Source organism: Dichomitus squalens (assembly GCF_000275845.1).
Source record: "Dichomitus squalens LYAD-421 SS1 unplaced genomic scaffold DICSQscaffold_16, whole genome shotgun sequence".
NCBI classification, from domain to species: domain Eukaryota; kingdom Fungi; phylum Basidiomycota; class Agaricomycetes; order Polyporales; family Polyporaceae; genus Dichomitus; species Dichomitus squalens.
In genome coordinates, this window is record NW_006766898.1 from 92520 (window position 1) to 109652 (window position 17133).

Genomic DNA, 17133 nt, shown 5'->3' on the forward strand with positions numbered 1-17133 from the left:
CCTCGGCCATCCCGCTCGCTGTTTGTGTGCTCTGGTCTGGGTCCCTGTCCTTCCCGTGTTGCTCTCCTGCAGGGTCCTCGGTGCATCCTCGTCATTCCTTTCTTGTCCCATTCTTTTGAACACTGAACGGAATTGGTTTGCAGTAGTGCTGTTGTAGTCGGACATCGTGCGCGATGCTAAGTAGTGCAAGTACGTTACAACTCTCTCATTGATATGTTGTGCAGTCGATACTAGTACATACATATCAGAAGCTAGACTAATACATCTGTAGTACAAACAAAGGGTCTATGATGTGACGCGCAGTGAGGCCTCAGTCATCGTCGACATCGAGGTCGCCCTCAATCCCGGCACCTTCACCCGTGTCATCGAAAACGACCTCATTTGCGTTGTAATCCCACTGATCTTGGTCTTGGTAGTCATCTTGATACTCAGAGTAGACAGCAGCATCAACCTGCATCGCTTGTGACGGTTCAGCGCCGTTGGAAGTCCCGTTGACGGCAGGAGCTGCCTCGCGGAGAGTTTCTTTCACGGTGTTCAGTATATCGTCCATTTGGTTGCCAAAGCGGTCTTCCAGTTCTTCTACGACCTACACATACACCGAATGAGAGGAGGCGATACGGGGTGCGGGACATGTCACATACCACGTACAGCTCGACAGGTTCCGTAGGAGCCAAGTTGACTATCTGGAGTTTCTCAGCCTTGGTGAGGTCCCAACGCGCGAGGTTCCGCGTCAACTGGGTGATGCCCTCAGGAGTCTGCGACCCAGTGGGCTGGAAGTCTGCAGACAGATACTGGATGGCCTACAATCATGTCTGTGATCAATCGGCCTCCCGCCCTCGATATGTGCTGTTGTTCGGACGGAGCTCACCTCAACCTCGACGGTCCGCAAATTCTCACAGACATCATCCGGTGGCGCTTGGTGTTTTGGGGGGAGTCCCGCGGCCTCCTCCTCCTTTTTGATGCGGATCGCGGTCTTCGTGCGTGCGAGGTGATCGCTCTCGAGCTCCTTGAGAAGCGTCAGGACCTCGTAGTTGGAGAGCAGTGCCGCGCGTTGGTTTAGGACCTGTCGAGCGGTCAAACCCTCGTCCTCCTCAGAAAATTTGCACCGACCTCCATCGGACGTTCAGAAAAAGCTCAAAATTCAGAACAGTAGCATATAGAGCAGCCAAGATATACACAGAGCGACCCTCGCCAAGCCTAAGATTTCTGGCGAAAATGTCGAGGTCGAGGTCGGGTGTCAAGCCATTGTCGGCGCTTGGCTTCCATTCTCGCTTTCTACCCCGCCACCACCATCCGACGCCCTGTGCAAATCCTCTTTCTTGCCATCCACATCGTCTCTCGTCGCTTTCTGACTGCGCTCCCTGTCCAGAAAATATGCATCGACCAGGTAACCGCCTGAGTTCCCGAGAGCCAGACGGTGTGTTTACATCGCGTGCAGGTCAACCTCCTCAGCGTCCGCCAAGTCTCGGTCCCAACCCTGCGCTCGGCGGACCATACCGCGGGCCCTATCCAGGATTTGGCATTCCCCAACGCAATGTCATGCCAGGATATCCCAGTCTACCCAATCAAAGGACAGTCGTGCCCCAACCTTCCCCCAACTTCCTCCAACAGCGCGGCCAGAGCAACTTCCCGTATACCGCGGGCACCCTCCAGCAACAACAAGCCCAGTCGCAATCCCAGCAGCAGCTCGCGTCCCAAGGTGCACTTCCGCATCCCGCTGCACACCAGCAACAGCAGCAAACGCAGAATCAGGGCTCGGGCGCCAACTCGACGTTACCACCGCACCTCGCGCAGAACGCGGCTCCAAGTAGCCTTGCGCCATCTGTGTCCTCTCAAAGTGAGCTTGGCCTCGACCCGAATGACTTCCCGGCACTCGGTGCCGCACCTGCGAGCAGTACACCTGCAGCGACGAATGCGAACGCGACGAGCTATGCGAGCCAGGCGGGGACAGGAGCGGGCGGCAACGGGGCTCAGGCGGGGAGCGGGCTGGGCGCGAATCAGCAGCGAGAGTTGACGGCGGAGGATTTCCCTGCATTAGGTGGGCAGAGCCAGACGACCCAGCAACAGACAGTGGCATCGCAGCAAACCCCCGCAGACGGCCATCCTCCAGGGTTGAACGGCTTCCAGCAATCCGCGGACCCGCAACAACGACAGAGTCTGCTAGGATCTCTAACGGCAGGGGCGCAACAGCAGTCTCAGCAGCAGCCGGGCTTGTTGAATTTAGGGCAGCAGGCGAGGAATGTGCATCCCGGGTTCCAGTCAGATGCGGACAAGCAGCGGGTGCGTACGGTCTTTGACATCGTCCTCTCCATAGCGGTCTTATGAGATGTAGAATTTCGGATTGAAGAATAATCATGCGGGCGCAGCGGCAGCATGGAATTCACCGAATGTCAATCCGAGTGCGCAGCAGCCGGGCTCGTTCCCGAATGGCCAGCAAAACCATACACAGGCACAGGCTTCCTCGCAGCAGCCGCCACAACCGCCAACACAACAGCACTTGAACGCACCTCCAGGTGTCCCGCCCCCTCCTTCCTTCCCGCAGCAGCCTACGCCCGCGCAGCAGACACCTTACATTGCGAACGGCACTGTTGCCGACACCCCACACCATCCATCGCAAGGACCTGCGCACGCAAGCGCAGTACCGCAAACACCCGCACAGCAAGTACTCATGTCGCCTGCAGATCGATGGGGTCTCCTTGGGTTACTTGCGCTGATCAAGAGCGCGGACCCCGACCAGAGTCTACTAGCAATAGGCACGGATCTTGGGACGATGGGGCTGGACATGCAGAATCCTGGGTAAGCTCTGCAGTGTATTCCCCACTGTATCTGTCCCTTACCACTTTGCGGCTCAGAAGCCTGTACTCCACGTTCATCACTCCATGGGCAGACTCGTCCGCTGCGCATACGGTCGAGCCGGACTTCCACCTACCAGCGTGCTATAATGTTCAGCCGCCCCCGCCAGGACCCAACAAGGCGGCCGCGTTCAGCGATGAGACACTCTTCTTCATGTTCTACTCATCTCCTAGAGACGCGCTTCAGGAGATCGCTGCGCAGGAGCTGTAAGTCGGACGCACTTTTCCCTTTGGCGCCTTCTAACCGAACACCCATACTGCAGGTTCAATCGCAATTGGCGGTACCACAAGGATCTGCGTCTCTGGATCACGAAGGAGAGCGGCACGCAGCCCTCGCAGAAAGTTCCTGGCGGCGAGCAGGGGAGGTACTCGTTCTGGGACCCCGAGATGTGGGAGAAGTCGCAGAAGGAGATGACAGTGCTCTACTCGGATCTCGAGGAGAAACACCCTGTCTTCGCCCCAACCCAGACATTGCAGCTCAACGCAGGCGCGACGCAGTCCCACCCGACCCCGCAGCCGGCGCGCGTCGGGCAGGCCTTCCAGGGCATCAGCATGAGCGCGATGTGATTGGGATGCGCAACGACAAGCTACATAGCAAAACGCGCGAGTCCCATTCACATTATTCGCCTCAACGAGAATTCGGACAGAAACAGTTTCCTCCCCCATCCGGTTCGCCCTTGCCCGTATACTCCATCTGCCGTCGCTCCATCGTCTCTTCTGTTTCTCCGTGCCATTGCCACCGCTCCCCCTCTTGCCATCGTGTCGGTGCTGTTTCTCCGTTTCCCCATCATCGAGCTACCATACGCTTGTATCTGTAAACCACTCTGTTTGAATCATATCACCCGTCTATTGGCTGTCCTCTATCATCGCTGCTCTGTTTGCCTGAATCGTAACAGGTTCCCACGTCTTTCATCATGTACAGCTTCACAGTGCTTCAGGCTTCGAGCCTGAGGAGCCGACGGCTTCGCGTTGGATCTTGAAGGAAAGACAGGTACGTCCTGCTCTAGCTCTATGTGAAGGAATCCATGAACTCGTTGCAGGCCTCAGATTCAGGTTCACGCTTTGAGACAGCTCTGCGATTACAACACTTCTGGGATATCTTGTACTTGGCATTCGCGGATGCTGCAGCACTGCGATACGACGGCTACCGCAGCACCCAACTCGGACTAGGCTAAAAAATGTCTGTATTTCGTTGACTCTTCCTCACTATCTACCATCATGAATACGCACTCTGCACTCACAAACTTCGACATCATCAGTCTCATTCTCCGTCATTCCGACGTTCCGGATGGATACGCACCTCATGTTGGTCAATTGTCACTGGCACGAGCCGCTCGTGTCTGCGTCGCTTTCTACGAACCTGCCATTCGTCTACTATGGAGGTGTTTGTCCAACATCGTTCCTCTTCTAAGCCTGCTGCCTTCTTCGTTGATGAAGGTCAGGGAAGATGAGGAAGATAAGGAGGGGAAATATGACACCTATGTGAGTAAAGGTGCTCCTATACCATACTCTGCTGCTAGCCGTCGAGGCTCGTACTGCTCCGGGCATTCACTCAGCTCTAGCTACCGTGTCAGACGGGTAGCCTGCCTCTACAATCTGGAGTGTCCTCAGTCTGTTTGTTGACTTGACCTCGTTTAGATGCACCGTGCCCGAAGAGTGAGAGTATATGCAAAGGCGAGCGGAGTACGTGCAATATTTGGACTATAGCACTTACCAAGACCGAACGCGGCTTACGCCCCCTACATGGATCTACCTAACACATCTCACTCACTCACAACCCTTGCTTCCCAACTTGCGGTCGCTGTCCTTCTATTTCTCATCTCCACTGTCCACAACCATGGTCCGCCCACTCCTCTCTCCCACCATCACTGACCTGGACATATACTGTGATGTGGAGGGAGACAATGACGAATGGATCTGCTCCCTTCGCGTCCTCTTTCACGTGGTCTCTTCCGTTGCGACACATCTTACCTCGTTCGAACTCAGGGTCCCCCGCGTCAACATTCGTCTTCCATTAACTATCCTCTCTCCGTTCCAAAATCTCGAATACTTGCGTACTCTAGAGTGGTGCTTCCCCATTGACTCCGAAGCGCTGCGACCACTGCTATGTGACAAGAACAGTATAGAGATCGGGGGCTCTCTGGGGGATCGAGGGCAATCCAACGCAGCGAGATTGAGTCAAGGGATACGGAATCGAGTTGGGCACCGCAGCCACTCATTCACCCTCAGCCGCATAGACGATGTCAACCTGCGTGATTTCTTCTCATCCCAGTATCTACGGGAACTAACAGTCGCGCGGCAACCCTGGACAAGCGTACGAGAGAACTCCATCCTCGCCACAGCACTCGCACGCTGCTTTCCGTGCCTTCAGGTCTTGGAATGGTCCTTCCTCGGCCTCCCAATGACGTCGCATCCTGTACCGCAGGAGGGAAGCTATGTGGAGCAGTCAATCCGGCCTCTCATGAAGCTGCGCAACCTGTTGTCGCTCACCGTGCATGCGACCAATGTACCTCAGGTCACAGAGGCAGAATTAGTGTCGATGGCGGACGCTTGGCCACTGCTCACCACATTGCGCATACTTGAAACACCCGCCGTCGGTCCAGGAGATGCGGAACCGGGCCCTGCCGCCTTGGTCGCCCTTGCATCACGGTGTCCAAACCTGGAGGTGCTGCAGCTTCGTTCGTGTTATATTCCCAAGTCTGTGTTTTCGCGGTTGACCGAGTACCCTGTGTTCGACCATCCGCTGAAAACCGTGTTCTTCTCGACCTTCCGCACAGATGACTACCAGTACGCGGCATTACTCTTCGACCGTCTCTTCCCTCACCTGGACTTCGAACCCCAAACGCCGACAGATGGCCCAGCTAACACACTGCCCGGGTATTCCCCGCATCCTTCCTGGGTGCAGTTGTGTGCGGGAGTACGGGCTCTCCAGATGGCGAGGCGGTACCATGAAGAACGCCCTGGCATCTCTCCGAGGCAGCCTGACGGAAATGCTCCCGCTGGACGAAGTGCATCTGGGACCGTGCCTGATGACTAGGAGACCGCGGACGCGAGTGCGCGAGAGTGTGGCTATCCAGATTCAGAAACAGGCAAGTATACCCCATGCTATTCAGTCGCTCACATTGGAGAGATTGCTAACGCGGTCGACTTGAAGCAGTGGGGGTTCGATCGTTATTCGGCTTAGCTTGCGATTGGTTATGGGATTCGATAACTACATCATGAAGGAGCTCGTTGAGCTCGTTGACGAGCGTAAGTGATATTGACCTCTCCATTGATGCCCGTGACTTACAAACATCTACGGTGGGTAGGTGTCGGGAGGATGCCCTGATTATATTTCTGTTCAAGCGACTGGGATGAATGAAATGAATAGCATTGTGCAGCCAACCTTCCACGTTGTATATAGTTATTCCCAGGTTCTTTGGTAGTAAGGTCCTCCACGCCCGCATCGCATGTTGGAAGTACGTAGAACTATCTGAGAGGTGAAAAGCACCATGCCGCGCGATACTCGGGACTAGCCTGATGAAGGCACCAGAGTATAGGCTCCCATTGAGAGGAAGTTGAGGGAAAGGGACCGCTGGAAAGTTGTCCAGTAAGATAACATGACGCATAGACGATTGCGCCACGCCACAAAGGACTTGCAATTGAGGACTCCGAGGAGCGTTTGCATGACTGCGGGCTAGCTACCCGCCAACGCCTGCTCTGTCATGAGGACAGTGAAGAGCACCTTGTACAGTCGGAACATAAATCAGGTGTCTCGCACGCGTTCGGCCACATGTGGAGGACTTACTGCTTGTAGCTACCGCGAACGAGAATCCCGCGGGCCGCGTCTGGGGTAATCACGCAAGGTCAATCGTCCATGGCGGCAATAAGGAAATGGTGCGACGATGCAGGAGCATTCGTTCGTCGTCAGCTATACGCGTGACAGACCGGAGCATTAGCAGGAGATACCAATATAGCTCATGCAGGCCTAGACTCTAGCAGGAAGTGTAAGTATGAGTGGAGACAGCGGCCTGAGCTGCCATGCGCAGCGACATTGTGGCAAGTGGGGACAGTGTTTGGGGTCCTCGTAGTCAGAGCACCGCCAAAGTGCTGTCTGTCCACCTGTACATACTCCTAGACTCGTGCGGTTCAATGTGCATTCGGCGCAGCCAACTACCTCCATGCGTATACCAAGCGCGCACACATCTACCTGTCCGTGGCCACATTTGCCCAGTGCAGGATTCCTTCTGAGCATGGGGAAAGGAGCACGGGGACCCTGGACAGTGGTCGGAAATGGCGAGCACAAGACGTGGCGGATATAGGCCCCCGACGTCATTCGAGCGTAGTTATATAAATGATCATAGGACGTCCGTGGACGCAGCTTACTCTCCTGTCTACTTTCCAGATACTTCCTCTCTCTTTTCCTCCGGTCGTATTTATACCATGGTCCTCACCTCTGCCAACTCGAGTCGCAGACCTTCACCACTGCGCCCTAATTCCTACGACCCCCTCACGCCGATGGACGACGAAGTGCATCCCGTCATCCACGAAGGCCGCGTTGCAGTCATCACCGGTGCCGGCAGTGGCATCGGGCGTGCGGCCGCAATAGAGCTCGCAAAGTGAGACCTTCGCCGATCTCTGCACTTGACCGATATACTCACTCTGTGCAGGATCGGGCTCAAGATCGCTATTGCAGACGTAGACGAGCAGGGCCTGAATGGGACCGCGAAGGAGGTCGCGCAGATCGTCGGCCAGCAAAACCTCATCGCGCTCCCGACGGACGTGACCAAGTTGGAGCAGGTCGAGCGGCTGCGCGATAGAGTGTACGAGGCGTGGGGCGAGGTGAGCTAGCTCGCTTCTAGCTCTCTGACCGCGCACCAGTCGTTTCGTCACTTCCCTTCCCTTTCCCTACCCATCATTTCTGTGATGTCGCGTTCCATCCACGGGCGAGGGTAGAAGGGGCGGTATGCGGCGAGCGGCGATAACCTCACACGGCTCTCGTGCAGGTTGGTGTGCTCATGAACAATGCCGCCGTCTCGGCGAAGGGCACGTCGTGGGACGGCCTCGAGAACTGGCACAAGGTCTTCGATGTGAACCTGTTTGGGTGCGTGCCTGGACAACTTCCTCCGCCTTCGGGCAATGACCTGACACTTACGGTTTTGACTCTCCACGCGGGTTTTAGCGTACTGAATGTCCAGCACACGTTCGTACCGAGCATGCTGCACCAAGAGAACCCGGCAGTGATCATCAACACGGGGTCTAAGCAAGGCATCACAAACCCGCCGTAAGCCGTATTTCTGGATCCTTGATTATACCCACGCTGATCGTCGTGGATACAACAGCGGAAACCCCGCGTACAACGCCACCAAGGCCGCTGTCAAATCTCTGACCGAGAGTCTCGCCCACGAGCTCCGAGAAACGACGAAGGCTAACCTTACGGCCCATCTGCTCATGCGCGTTACCCTTTTACACTCCCTAATCGCGAACACTGGGCTGATAGTGCTATCTTATAGCCCCGGATGGACGTGGACTGGAATGACCGGAGCCAACTCCGGCAAGGAGAAGCCCCCGGGCGCGTGGACCGCGCAGGAGACCGTGCTTTACATGGTACGTCCCTTCCAGTCCTTCGCGCTTCCCCGCGCGGCACGTCAGGCATGAGCGTATTTATATCCGTCCACATCCGCAGCTCGACAAGGTTCGACAAGGCAAGTTCTACATCCTGTGCCCCGACAACGAGACGCGCCGCGAGGTCGACCAGCTGCGGATCATGTGGGGCGCGGGCGACGTCGCCGAGGGCCGTCCAGCGCTCTCCCGCTGGCACCGCGATTACAAGGCGCTCTTCGAGGAGTACATCCGCGACGGGCTCGCCCAGCTCGACTAGGCGCAAAGGGTGCTGCGGAGGAGATGGTTGTATACGCGCGGGCATGTGGGGAGAGCTCGAAGGTCTTGAAAAGTGGAATCCGATAGATGTACAACATGTTCCTGCATAGGAGGGTGGATCGTAGTGCTTTGCTTTGTTGATGTACTTGCTGTCTCACCAAACAATTGTCAAACACTCGAGTAGTGGCTTGGCTTTAGCGCTTCTCGTATATCACGCTCTGTTTGGCACGTAATGGAGGTCGTACGGAGAGCATGCAGGCTGCTATTACAAGGTGTGAACCGACCCAATGATACGCTCTTATTCTGAACGCTGTGTGTCTTGGCCTGATGGCTAGGCGAACGTCAACAGCAGCCGACTGCTACAAGCACTGAAGTCCTGATGGCTAACCTCCCCCACCGCCACTCATTCACTGACAGCTATCCTGACAGTTATCCTACGGCAGCTGCTGAGCTTTCGCAGTGCACAGAGCTGTTCAATAATGAGATGATATTGTCCTTACCTCGTGTCGCATCAATGTTTGGTAGCGGCCCAACGAACCACTTCCTCGCCGACAGGACCCAAGAGCTCGCAGCGAAAATGAAGACCGCCAGCACGATGACCGACGCATAATCTGATAGGGTGGCGCTGAGTTCGATGCTGCACTATGGACGAATTAGGACCCGACTTACTCATTTCCACTGCATTCGTCGTCTGACTTGCAGGGAAGCAAAGGAGGACCACAACGAAGCTGACCCACGCGACCGCGATGGTGCCTATCGGCATGAACCATCGTCCGAGAGCGAACGGCCCTGGGACGAGCTTATCCCGGCCTGAAGTTATCCTCAGGAAGATTGGCGCTGCGTACGACGTGTACAGTCCTATCACGGATGCTCTGGAGTGACGAATATTGAGACGACGGCTCCTTAAATCACCACGCGAGGATGCAAGAACGACAGACGTACCCAGCAAGAGAAGAGAACGCAGTGGCAGAGAACCCGAGCAACCCGCAGAACGCCGACAGGACGACCACCAACCAAACGGCGTTGACCGGAGTTTGAGTGTGCGGGTTCATCCTTTTCCACCATCGCGATCCAGGAAGCGCGTTGTCCCGTGCGAAGGCGAACACGACGCGCGATGCGTCCACGCCTTGTGCCGCGCCGCATAGAAACTATACCCCAATTAGTCACGCAGTCTACATCTCACTGGCACCACATGATCAAAGACGCGCCTGTGAGGCAAGAGTGAAGCTCCACACCGCAAGCATCCCCCGTTTTCCCAGGACGTCCAAGAGTATCTGGCCCATCGGGAGCGCGAGCTTCGTCTCGAGGAGCGCGGGCACTGACGCCAGCGCGAACGACGCGCAGATGAGGTATATCCAACCCAGTCCTCCGACTGCCGCGACGGAGGCAAGGATCGCAATGGGTGCTGTGCGTGCTGCGCCTGAGATCTCTTCGGATATATGCGCCGCGGAGTCATCTGCGCAAAAAGAGCCCAATGAGCTTGATTCTCGCATCACGACTAGGGCGAATTGCTGGCACTTACAGCCTGTTAAGGACCACATGGGAGCGGCGAAAGAGAGGAGGAAGGCCCAGCCATCTGTCTCCAGTTGAGTACGAATCTGCAGAGATAAATCAAATGGACCATACTGTTCTTCCAGCCTGTGTTATTCTCGAACAACCCAAAGGCGGTCTCTGTAGACACCTTGTTGTCTCCTGAGCAGACGAGCAAGGCTATGATAGCTCCGATAGTTGCGGCCACTGACATGTATCGTTGATTGGTTATTCTCAGAACCGCGAGGGACTTTATGCTGCACTTACTAGTCAGAAAGCCGTAAAATAAGTTCAGTCTTGCGAGTATGCGAGTTGCCGAAGAACATATGAAGCCGTGGATCACCAAGATGGCGAGGAGGATCCCATAGGTTGGCCCTGCACCCAGAGTGACGGAGCCATCCGTACCCACAGCCACAGCGGTTGTGATCATCTGTGCTCTGCCTCTCTGTCAACACATTATATTTTCCACGCAAGCCGAACTACGTACACTGTGTAGTCAATCGAACACACAAGGGTGACCTGGCCGGTGACGTTCGCCCATCCGGTAATCCAGCTAGCTAAGGCTGAGTACCGTTCGGGTGCCAACTTTGCTGAGAAGTAGTACAATCCGGCACTGGTGCTGCCGCAGGGGAGAATCAGAGTCTGTATGTGCGCTTCATCTGCTAATGACTTACGGCATTGAAGACGCCAGCTCGGCCATTGATGCCGCGACGCACATGATGAACATGCACGGAATGAACCAGCCCCAGACCATGCCTACGTGGCCTCCTAAGAACGACAGAATTGGTGACTTAGTCTATCGCCACATGGAATCATGAAGCGGTGATCACACCTGAAGGGAGTCCAAAGGAAAGAGTGGAACTAACGCCTCCATTGACGGCCATGATGGAAAAGGCAAAGGCGATGGTTTCGAGCAGCTATGCAAGGTCAATAGAAGCATGGAGGCCGTATAAAATGACTGACCGAAAATTCCCGCTTGAATTCGCCCTTGTATCCTAGCTCTGCCAAACGGATGTCGTCTGAATCGATGACCTGAACGACAATCTCCTTCACCTCGGATTTGTCCAGCTTCTCGATCGAAGGTGCAGGAGCCATGATGTTGGCAGGACAAGAACTCCTCGAAGCTCTCCGCTCAGATTGGGCGGCCACTGCTGAGCGGGAGTCGTGGGATCACAGGGCGGTCACCTGCTATCAAGATAGCGAGGGAAACGTCTTGTGCTGGCGTTGATTTGTTTGGGGAATCGGTGTCCATGATACCTATGGGCCCCACGGGAAGGTGCCCCGGAGGTACATGCACTAGGAGCTCCGCATTGTTCAGCACATTTGCTAGATGACACAGCAGCGCGTAGTACAGTTTAGTGCACTTATCCACGAGACGCTGCCTCCAAGCAGCTGAGCATAGTGGAACGATGACTCCTCAGTCAGTCGTGAGAGAGGTCAATAGATTGTGCATACGAACAGATGGGATGGTGGGAGAAGAACAATTGCGTACAGTCCATGCGACGCATGATCTTCGAGCGCTCTTCCTTCCCCATTGGGGCTGCAGCCGCCACGCGGCATGAGGCTATGAGCCTTACAGTACTGCGCCTTGCATAGGTCCGTGAACGCGCGGATTTTTTTCTCTCCGGCGTCTACACTACCCGACCTGCCTAAACAGGCCATATTAGCCTACAGACAGGACTAGTCCATGACAGGGCGTCAGGGCGTCACCGAAGGGGCGTTGGTTGGTTGAGGTAGATGAGGTATGGATATGGGTGCCCGGGTACTTTCATGTCTGTATTTCAGCCCCTTTTAGTCCTCCCTGGGGATCCTGTACCTTGATTTGATTGGGAGATACCATGGTCAAGGTGCAGTTGACATGCTTGAGTCAGTGCAGAGGCTTCGACATGCCTTGTGACACATTCTCGACGTGTCTCATCAACGATATGCACATAAAGCGCTCAGGCACTTAGTACTTAGGAGCGACTCGAATCTGACCGCACACAATATCACTAGTCATGTGTTCATTGGAAAGGGCCCAATTCACTCAGGCTTCTCGTGCAGTGACTGTGCTGCCCCTCACGCAAGCGATCTCGCACACCGTAGAAACTGGATGACTCAGAGTATAGCCGAGTCTACTGGATTCATGACATGCTCACTTTCCAAGCTTCAGGTTGGGAATGCCGGTGCCAGCCCAGCGAGCGGACTCAGCGGGGAGCTCTGCCATGACCGTGATGTGGCCTGTTTAGGCAGGTCGGGTAGTGTAGACGCCGGAGAGAAAAAAAATTCACGGTCTTATGCAAGGCGCAGTATCTTCAAATTTTGCAAAGCACTTGTTGGGTCGCCCCCTCCCACTACTCGAACCTATAGTTCTAGTCTCAGCTGCAACCGACTGCTTGATGGCACCTTTTGGCACCGACTACCAAGAATTGGAGTATGGCATTGTATGAGAAATCCACGTCTGCGAAGTGAACATTCAAAGCACGGTGTCAGGTTAGGGTAAGGTCCATCATCATCCACAATAGTGAGTCTTTTAACCCCTCCCTGGCATCGCGTCTTCGTACTGATCAAGGCTCGCCAGGACTGTCCTGTCTAGCGTTGCCGGTGCCTCAGAATCCTTTCCTACCGCAGCAATATACGCATGCGCTGCGTTGCATCCAAGAATAAGAATAAGAACAGTACATGCTCACGCTGCGTACAATAGCTACCGCAGCACCATGTCATGTCTATAAACCACTTCCCCTGTTTCGAGATCTTTCACACTTAACAATCATGTCCCCTCATCCTGCCCTCGAGATTTCTGACGTGCTCACCCGCATCTTTGAAGGAGTAGCTTCCATCGACGCTCTTTTCGGGGACCATGACCTGATACGCAAACGAACCTTAGCAAGCGCAGCGCGGGTCTGCGTTGCTTTCCATGAGCCAGCTATGCGGCTCTTGTGGTGCAACTTAGACAGCCTTCACCCTCTTCTTGCCCCTCTCACATCGTATATAAGAGTGGGCCACCACGACACTCGTGTTACAAACTCACGTGAGCTAGAGCTGTTTCACAAGATATACGTGAGTGGTCTCTGATGGCTATATCCCTTGGACATACACTCGACTGAGTTCGACCTCTAGATGCTCGATGGGTTCGTGGATCCTGAAGAGTGGGATCGTGTAGTCCAGCGAGCCAAGTATGTGCGATCTCTACGGATGACACCTGTCTCTACAGTTGGACTGGTGTCCTCCACTTGGGGGTATTTGTTGCACCTCACCGGCAAGGAACCCCTCCTCCCGAATCTCCGCGACCTAACGTGCACATTCCTAACACCACAATCTACGACCATGACCCTGGTACTTCTGTCTCCAACCATCTCATCGCTGACCTATAATGTCGACATGGGCGATGTCGACTATGACCTTGAGGATATACGAGAATGGGAGTGCTCCCTCCGATCGCTCTTCTCAATCACCTCTTACATCGCCCAGCAGCTCAGATCTTCGCGCTTTGCGGATGTGGGGTCGCCCTCTCCACTCCCTCTATATCATCTCCCCGCTCAGCCAACATAGGCATTTGCGAACGTGCGAGTTGCTCTTCCACTCTGAGCTGAACTTCGGAATGCTAGAATCCGTATTTTCTGATTTCCGAAGCCTTGAGGAGCTCAGCTTGCCACAGTCCTGCCTTGACAGCAACCCTCTTGAATTGTTGCAGGGCTGTCGGAAGCCCTCTCGCGCCCCTCCCGCCGTACGCCTAGGGAACCCTGATACGCTGAAATTCCCTTCAATGCATGGCGACATGCACTGCTCGTCCCTCGCATTCTTCGCATCTCCGCGACTCCGACGACTGGCCATCTCGATACACGGGTTTGAAGGAAGGAATGAGCTGTCTCGAACCTCGAGAGTAATCGCGGAGTCCTTCCCGAGCCTCGAGGCACTCCGATGGAGCCTTTACCCCCTCCCACTCCTTGTGTACACGTCGGTGGAAGTGATAGGTTTCGTTGAACCACTGCTCAAGCTGCATGAAATGACGTCTCTCGAGTTGAATTTGTCTTCTGACACGTTCATTATCAGAAACGTCGAAGTCCAAGCCATGGCGAAAGCCTGGCCGCGCTTGTCAACGTTGTCTATCACTCAACCGCAGCCTCACCCCCATTCAGATCTGGGTCCTGCTTCCCTTGTCTCGCTGGCGACACGCTGTCCTCGCCTCACATACCTGAGATTGCCTGTCATCCACTTCCCTCAGAGCAACCTGTCCCATTTGACCGACTATCCCCTCCTCGAGCACCCTTTGCCATACATCTACTTCTCAAAAGTCCAGGCCTCGGGCCAATCTTTTGGCGCGTTGTTCCTCGACCGGCTCTTCACGTATGTCTCCTTGAATATTACGGGACCCGCCGACGCCGAAAACAAGCAGGACGAGCTCCGGATGGTCTTGGAGGCTTGTCAGACGGCAAGGCGGCAAAGGGAGACCTCGCCGTGCCGCTGCGCTCGTATTGGATCCGAAGGCCCTACAGTCGCAGGACAATCTACTCAAACAGGAGAAGTCAGTGCCAGAAACGGATTCTGCTGAGGCGGAATTGACGGTGCGTTGGGCGATGCTACGATGTTGTCGTGCCATGTTACTTACCCAACTGCCGGACGCGGATCCATTAGGAAGGATGTCGGCGACATCAAGTGGCCAAGGTTGTTTTGCGGGGGACGAGTGCTTGAAAGGCCGGAAGTCATACGCATGTATTATAGAGAATCAGAGTACTAGTCCCGGATTCGACGTTGCCCAAAGTCGCCACCTCAACCCAGGGATCATCGCTGTAACTTGAGAATCCTGCGAACGTCCCGTCGTCCGTAGTCTCCTTTGTCATTCATTTGTTTTCTATGCCCGGCAACAGCGAGAGTTCGTGTTGGCCGTGTGCGTTGTATAAGCTATCATGCCAGGTTGCTTCTGGCGTTGACGGCCATGCTGGCACACTCTGAGGCGAGCCCGGACTCGGATGCGTGCCAGCGCACTCTCTTGCTTCTCCAAAAGATATTCTCGTTCAATGCAGCAGTCCTCGAGCAAGTACCCTGGGAGGTGGTGTAGAATGGTACGTGGCTGGCTCGCTCATCATGCGGTCGGTCGGCTGAGACACACAACGTGAACCATAGTCGCTGTTGCAGTGGAGACATGGCTGCGGAAGCGCCTCCTAGTGGGCGGGTCGGATGGCCGGCCATCGCAGTGGGACTTTGAAGTGGCGGCAGCCAGCGGGGTGTTGGCGCGTTGTCTGTTCGCTCCTGCGTCATCGTGGGCGCGAACGGACGAGCAGAGAGACGCGTCGATAGTCCGCGTGCGACAAATCATCGCCGACTTGGAGGTGTCGTTGCGCCACGCGGTCGTCAACATCGAGGGCCGCCGCTACGGCGCTGTGATACACTCGGCGGGTCTGGTCTTGGACACGCTTTGCCACTCTTCGCTCGCTCTCGCTGCCGTTGCTGGCAACTTCGCTGCGGTCGTAGAGGAAACGTCGGCGATTGGAAACTTGCAGGCCTCATACGACCCGGTGTGGATGGACCTTATCGTGACCGTTCATCTGCGGCGACTTATGAGAAGGCTGGAAACATGTAGAGCTGCTGGAACTGAGTCAGGGAGTAATTTGATGGAGGTCCATTCATTGGCGGGTACGCAACTCGCTCTTGAGGTTCAAGCTGATACTAAACACGCTCTCGCCCCTTTATACAGAGGGCCCAAGTCGCTATGCCGCTGAAGACAAACTCCTCGACTCCGTCTTCACGACCTGACCGCGGGCCGGAAGGTTGCTGACTTCGGAGGGTTCGAATATCTCTCCCCATGCGACTTCACCTATTCTGCTTGCAATACACGATTTGTCGTCGTCTGTTTCTCGCGACAGTCGAAGCTGCGATGGTGTGAATAACGAAGCGATTGATCATGCACCCACAGGCTTACGCGCGCGCGATTGTAACGCAACAAACAACGTGTAGGTCGTCAGACGTACATAGGTGGTAGGATGAGGTGCTACGCCGCCTCGTGCTGGATGGACGCTCCCCGAATTGCGCATGGACGGACATCCCCATCGTGCGATCATGGAGAAAAGCTCTTCGTACAAGGTTGGGGCGAAGCACGAGGTATGTTTAGTCTCTCTTTGTACGTGATGCCTACACATAGGCGATGGATTGCATGAACTGGCGGTCCTGAGACGCACATCCCCACGCACGGGTAGACGGGGATACGCATTTCGGGCACACGTTCGAGACCTCGCAACAGGTTGGGGAAGGGGCGGGGACCAACGTTTGACGTTAGAGTTCCTATTGCCAGCGATGGTCATTCCTGCGGCACAGGTGACCATGGTAGACCAGTCGCGTATGCTCGGTAGGCGCAGCCGGTGAGAGTGCGAGAGAACTCTCAACGGGGTAGGAGACAGGTGACCGCGTGACGTGTCTACGAAACGCTATGTATGCGACGGCGACGCACCTGCGTGATTCTCGCCCATCACACTTGTAGTGCTCCGGCCATGGAGGGATGAATGCGACATCCGAGACCCGGGATGGCGAGCTTGAGAGAGTGGCTGCAAGAGCCGAATGACCGGCACGCCTGCCCGGTGCATATTGCGGTCGACGAGTCGCCCCCGGAGGTAGTCGTCCGACGGAGCTGTACGGACAGGGCGAACAGCACTGCACAGGCGGGGGTTGGTCGACAGGGTTACAGGCAATACAATCTGTCAGCTCGCAGCGTGCACAGGCGACAGTCCGAGAGTGTCGTAACGGGTCGTCGGAGGAGATGACAGAGAGAAGTCAGCCACAGCGAGCAAGGCACGCGCGAGGGAGCACGAGCGCGCAGGGGCGACTGGCTGGCGGTCACGCTGGGCTGGTCATGGACCGGCCGAAACGACGAAGCTCGATGCCCCGGATCTTCGTCCAACCCCATGGCACTGTGTCAGGC

The 17133-nt window shown here is 55.6% G+C and overlaps 7 protein-coding genes across 7 annotated transcripts; 5 read left to right on the forward strand and 2 right to left on the reverse strand.

Annotated features, from left to right (window-relative positions):
* Nucleotides 1-310: 310 nt before the first annotated feature.
* Nucleotides 311-1116, reverse strand: DICSQDRAFT_170499 (uncharacterized protein; the record flags this gene model as incomplete). Its single annotated transcript, XM_007366115.1, has 4 exons — nt 311-586; nt 642-800; nt 869-1063; nt 1111-1116. 4 exons carry the CDS (start codon nt 1114-1116, stop codon nt 311-313), a joined length of 636 nt encoding a protein of 211 aa, XP_007366177.1.
* Nucleotides 1117-1374: 258 nt separating this feature from the next.
* DICSQDRAFT_106576 (uncharacterized protein) lies at nt 1375-3706 on the forward strand (the record flags this gene model as incomplete). Its single annotated transcript, XM_007366116.1, has 4 exons — nt 1375-2280; nt 2333-2796; nt 2853-3059; nt 3116-3706. 4 exons carry the CDS (start codon nt 1375-1377, stop codon nt 3417-3419), a joined length of 1881 nt encoding a protein of 626 aa, XP_007366178.1. The 3' UTR covers nt 3420-3706.
* Nucleotides 3707-5131: 1425 nt separating this feature from the next.
* DICSQDRAFT_136902 (uncharacterized protein) lies at nt 5132-6019 on the forward strand. The gene is made up of 2 exons (XM_007366117.1): nt 5132-5921; nt 5974-6019. Exon 1 carries the CDS (start codon nt 5254-5256, stop codon nt 5887-5889), a length of 636 nt encoding a protein of 211 aa, XP_007366179.1. The 5' UTR covers nt 5132-5253; the 3' UTR covers nt 5890-5921; nt 5974-6019.
* Nucleotides 6020-7349: 1330 nt separating this feature from the next.
* On the forward strand, nt 7350-8712 carry DICSQDRAFT_61726 (NAD(P)-binding protein; the record flags this gene model as incomplete). The annotated part of the gene is made up of 6 exons (XM_007366118.1): nt 7350-7450; nt 7502-7673; nt 7838-7935; nt 8014-8115; nt 8174-8438; nt 8518-8712. 6 exons carry the CDS (start codon nt 7350-7352, stop codon nt 8710-8712), a joined length of 933 nt encoding a protein of 310 aa, XP_007366180.1.
* A 433-nt stretch (nt 8713-9145) lies between these two features.
* DICSQDRAFT_180951 (amino acid transporter) lies at nt 9146-11336 on the reverse strand (the record flags this gene model as incomplete). Its single annotated transcript, XM_007366119.1, has 12 exons — nt 9146-9180; nt 9212-9322; nt 9381-9583; nt 9654-9859; nt 9920-10167; nt 10234-10287; nt 10338-10448; nt 10509-10678; nt 10729-10860; nt 10916-11009; nt 11074-11158; nt 11205-11336. 12 exons carry the CDS (start codon nt 11334-11336, stop codon nt 9146-9148), a joined length of 1581 nt encoding a protein of 526 aa, XP_007366181.1.
* Nucleotides 11337-13047: 1711 nt separating this feature from the next.
* DICSQDRAFT_136905 (uncharacterized protein) lies at nt 13048-13952 on the forward strand. Its single transcript, XM_007366120.1, has 2 exons — nt 13048-13280; nt 13341-13952. Exons 1-2 carry the CDS (start codon nt 13149-13151, stop codon nt 13770-13772), a joined length of 564 nt encoding a protein of 187 aa, XP_007366182.1. The 5' UTR covers nt 13048-13148; the 3' UTR covers nt 13773-13952.
* A 1180-nt stretch (nt 13953-15132) lies between these two features.
* Nucleotides 15133-16021, forward strand: DICSQDRAFT_155408 (uncharacterized protein). Its single transcript, XM_007366121.1, has 3 exons — nt 15133-15283; nt 15345-15854; nt 15916-16021. Exons 2-3 carry the CDS (start codon nt 15743-15745, stop codon nt 15972-15974), a joined length of 171 nt encoding a protein of 56 aa, XP_007366183.1. The 5' UTR covers nt 15133-15283; nt 15345-15742; the 3' UTR covers nt 15975-16021.
* Nucleotides 16022-17133: the final 1112 nt, after the last annotated feature.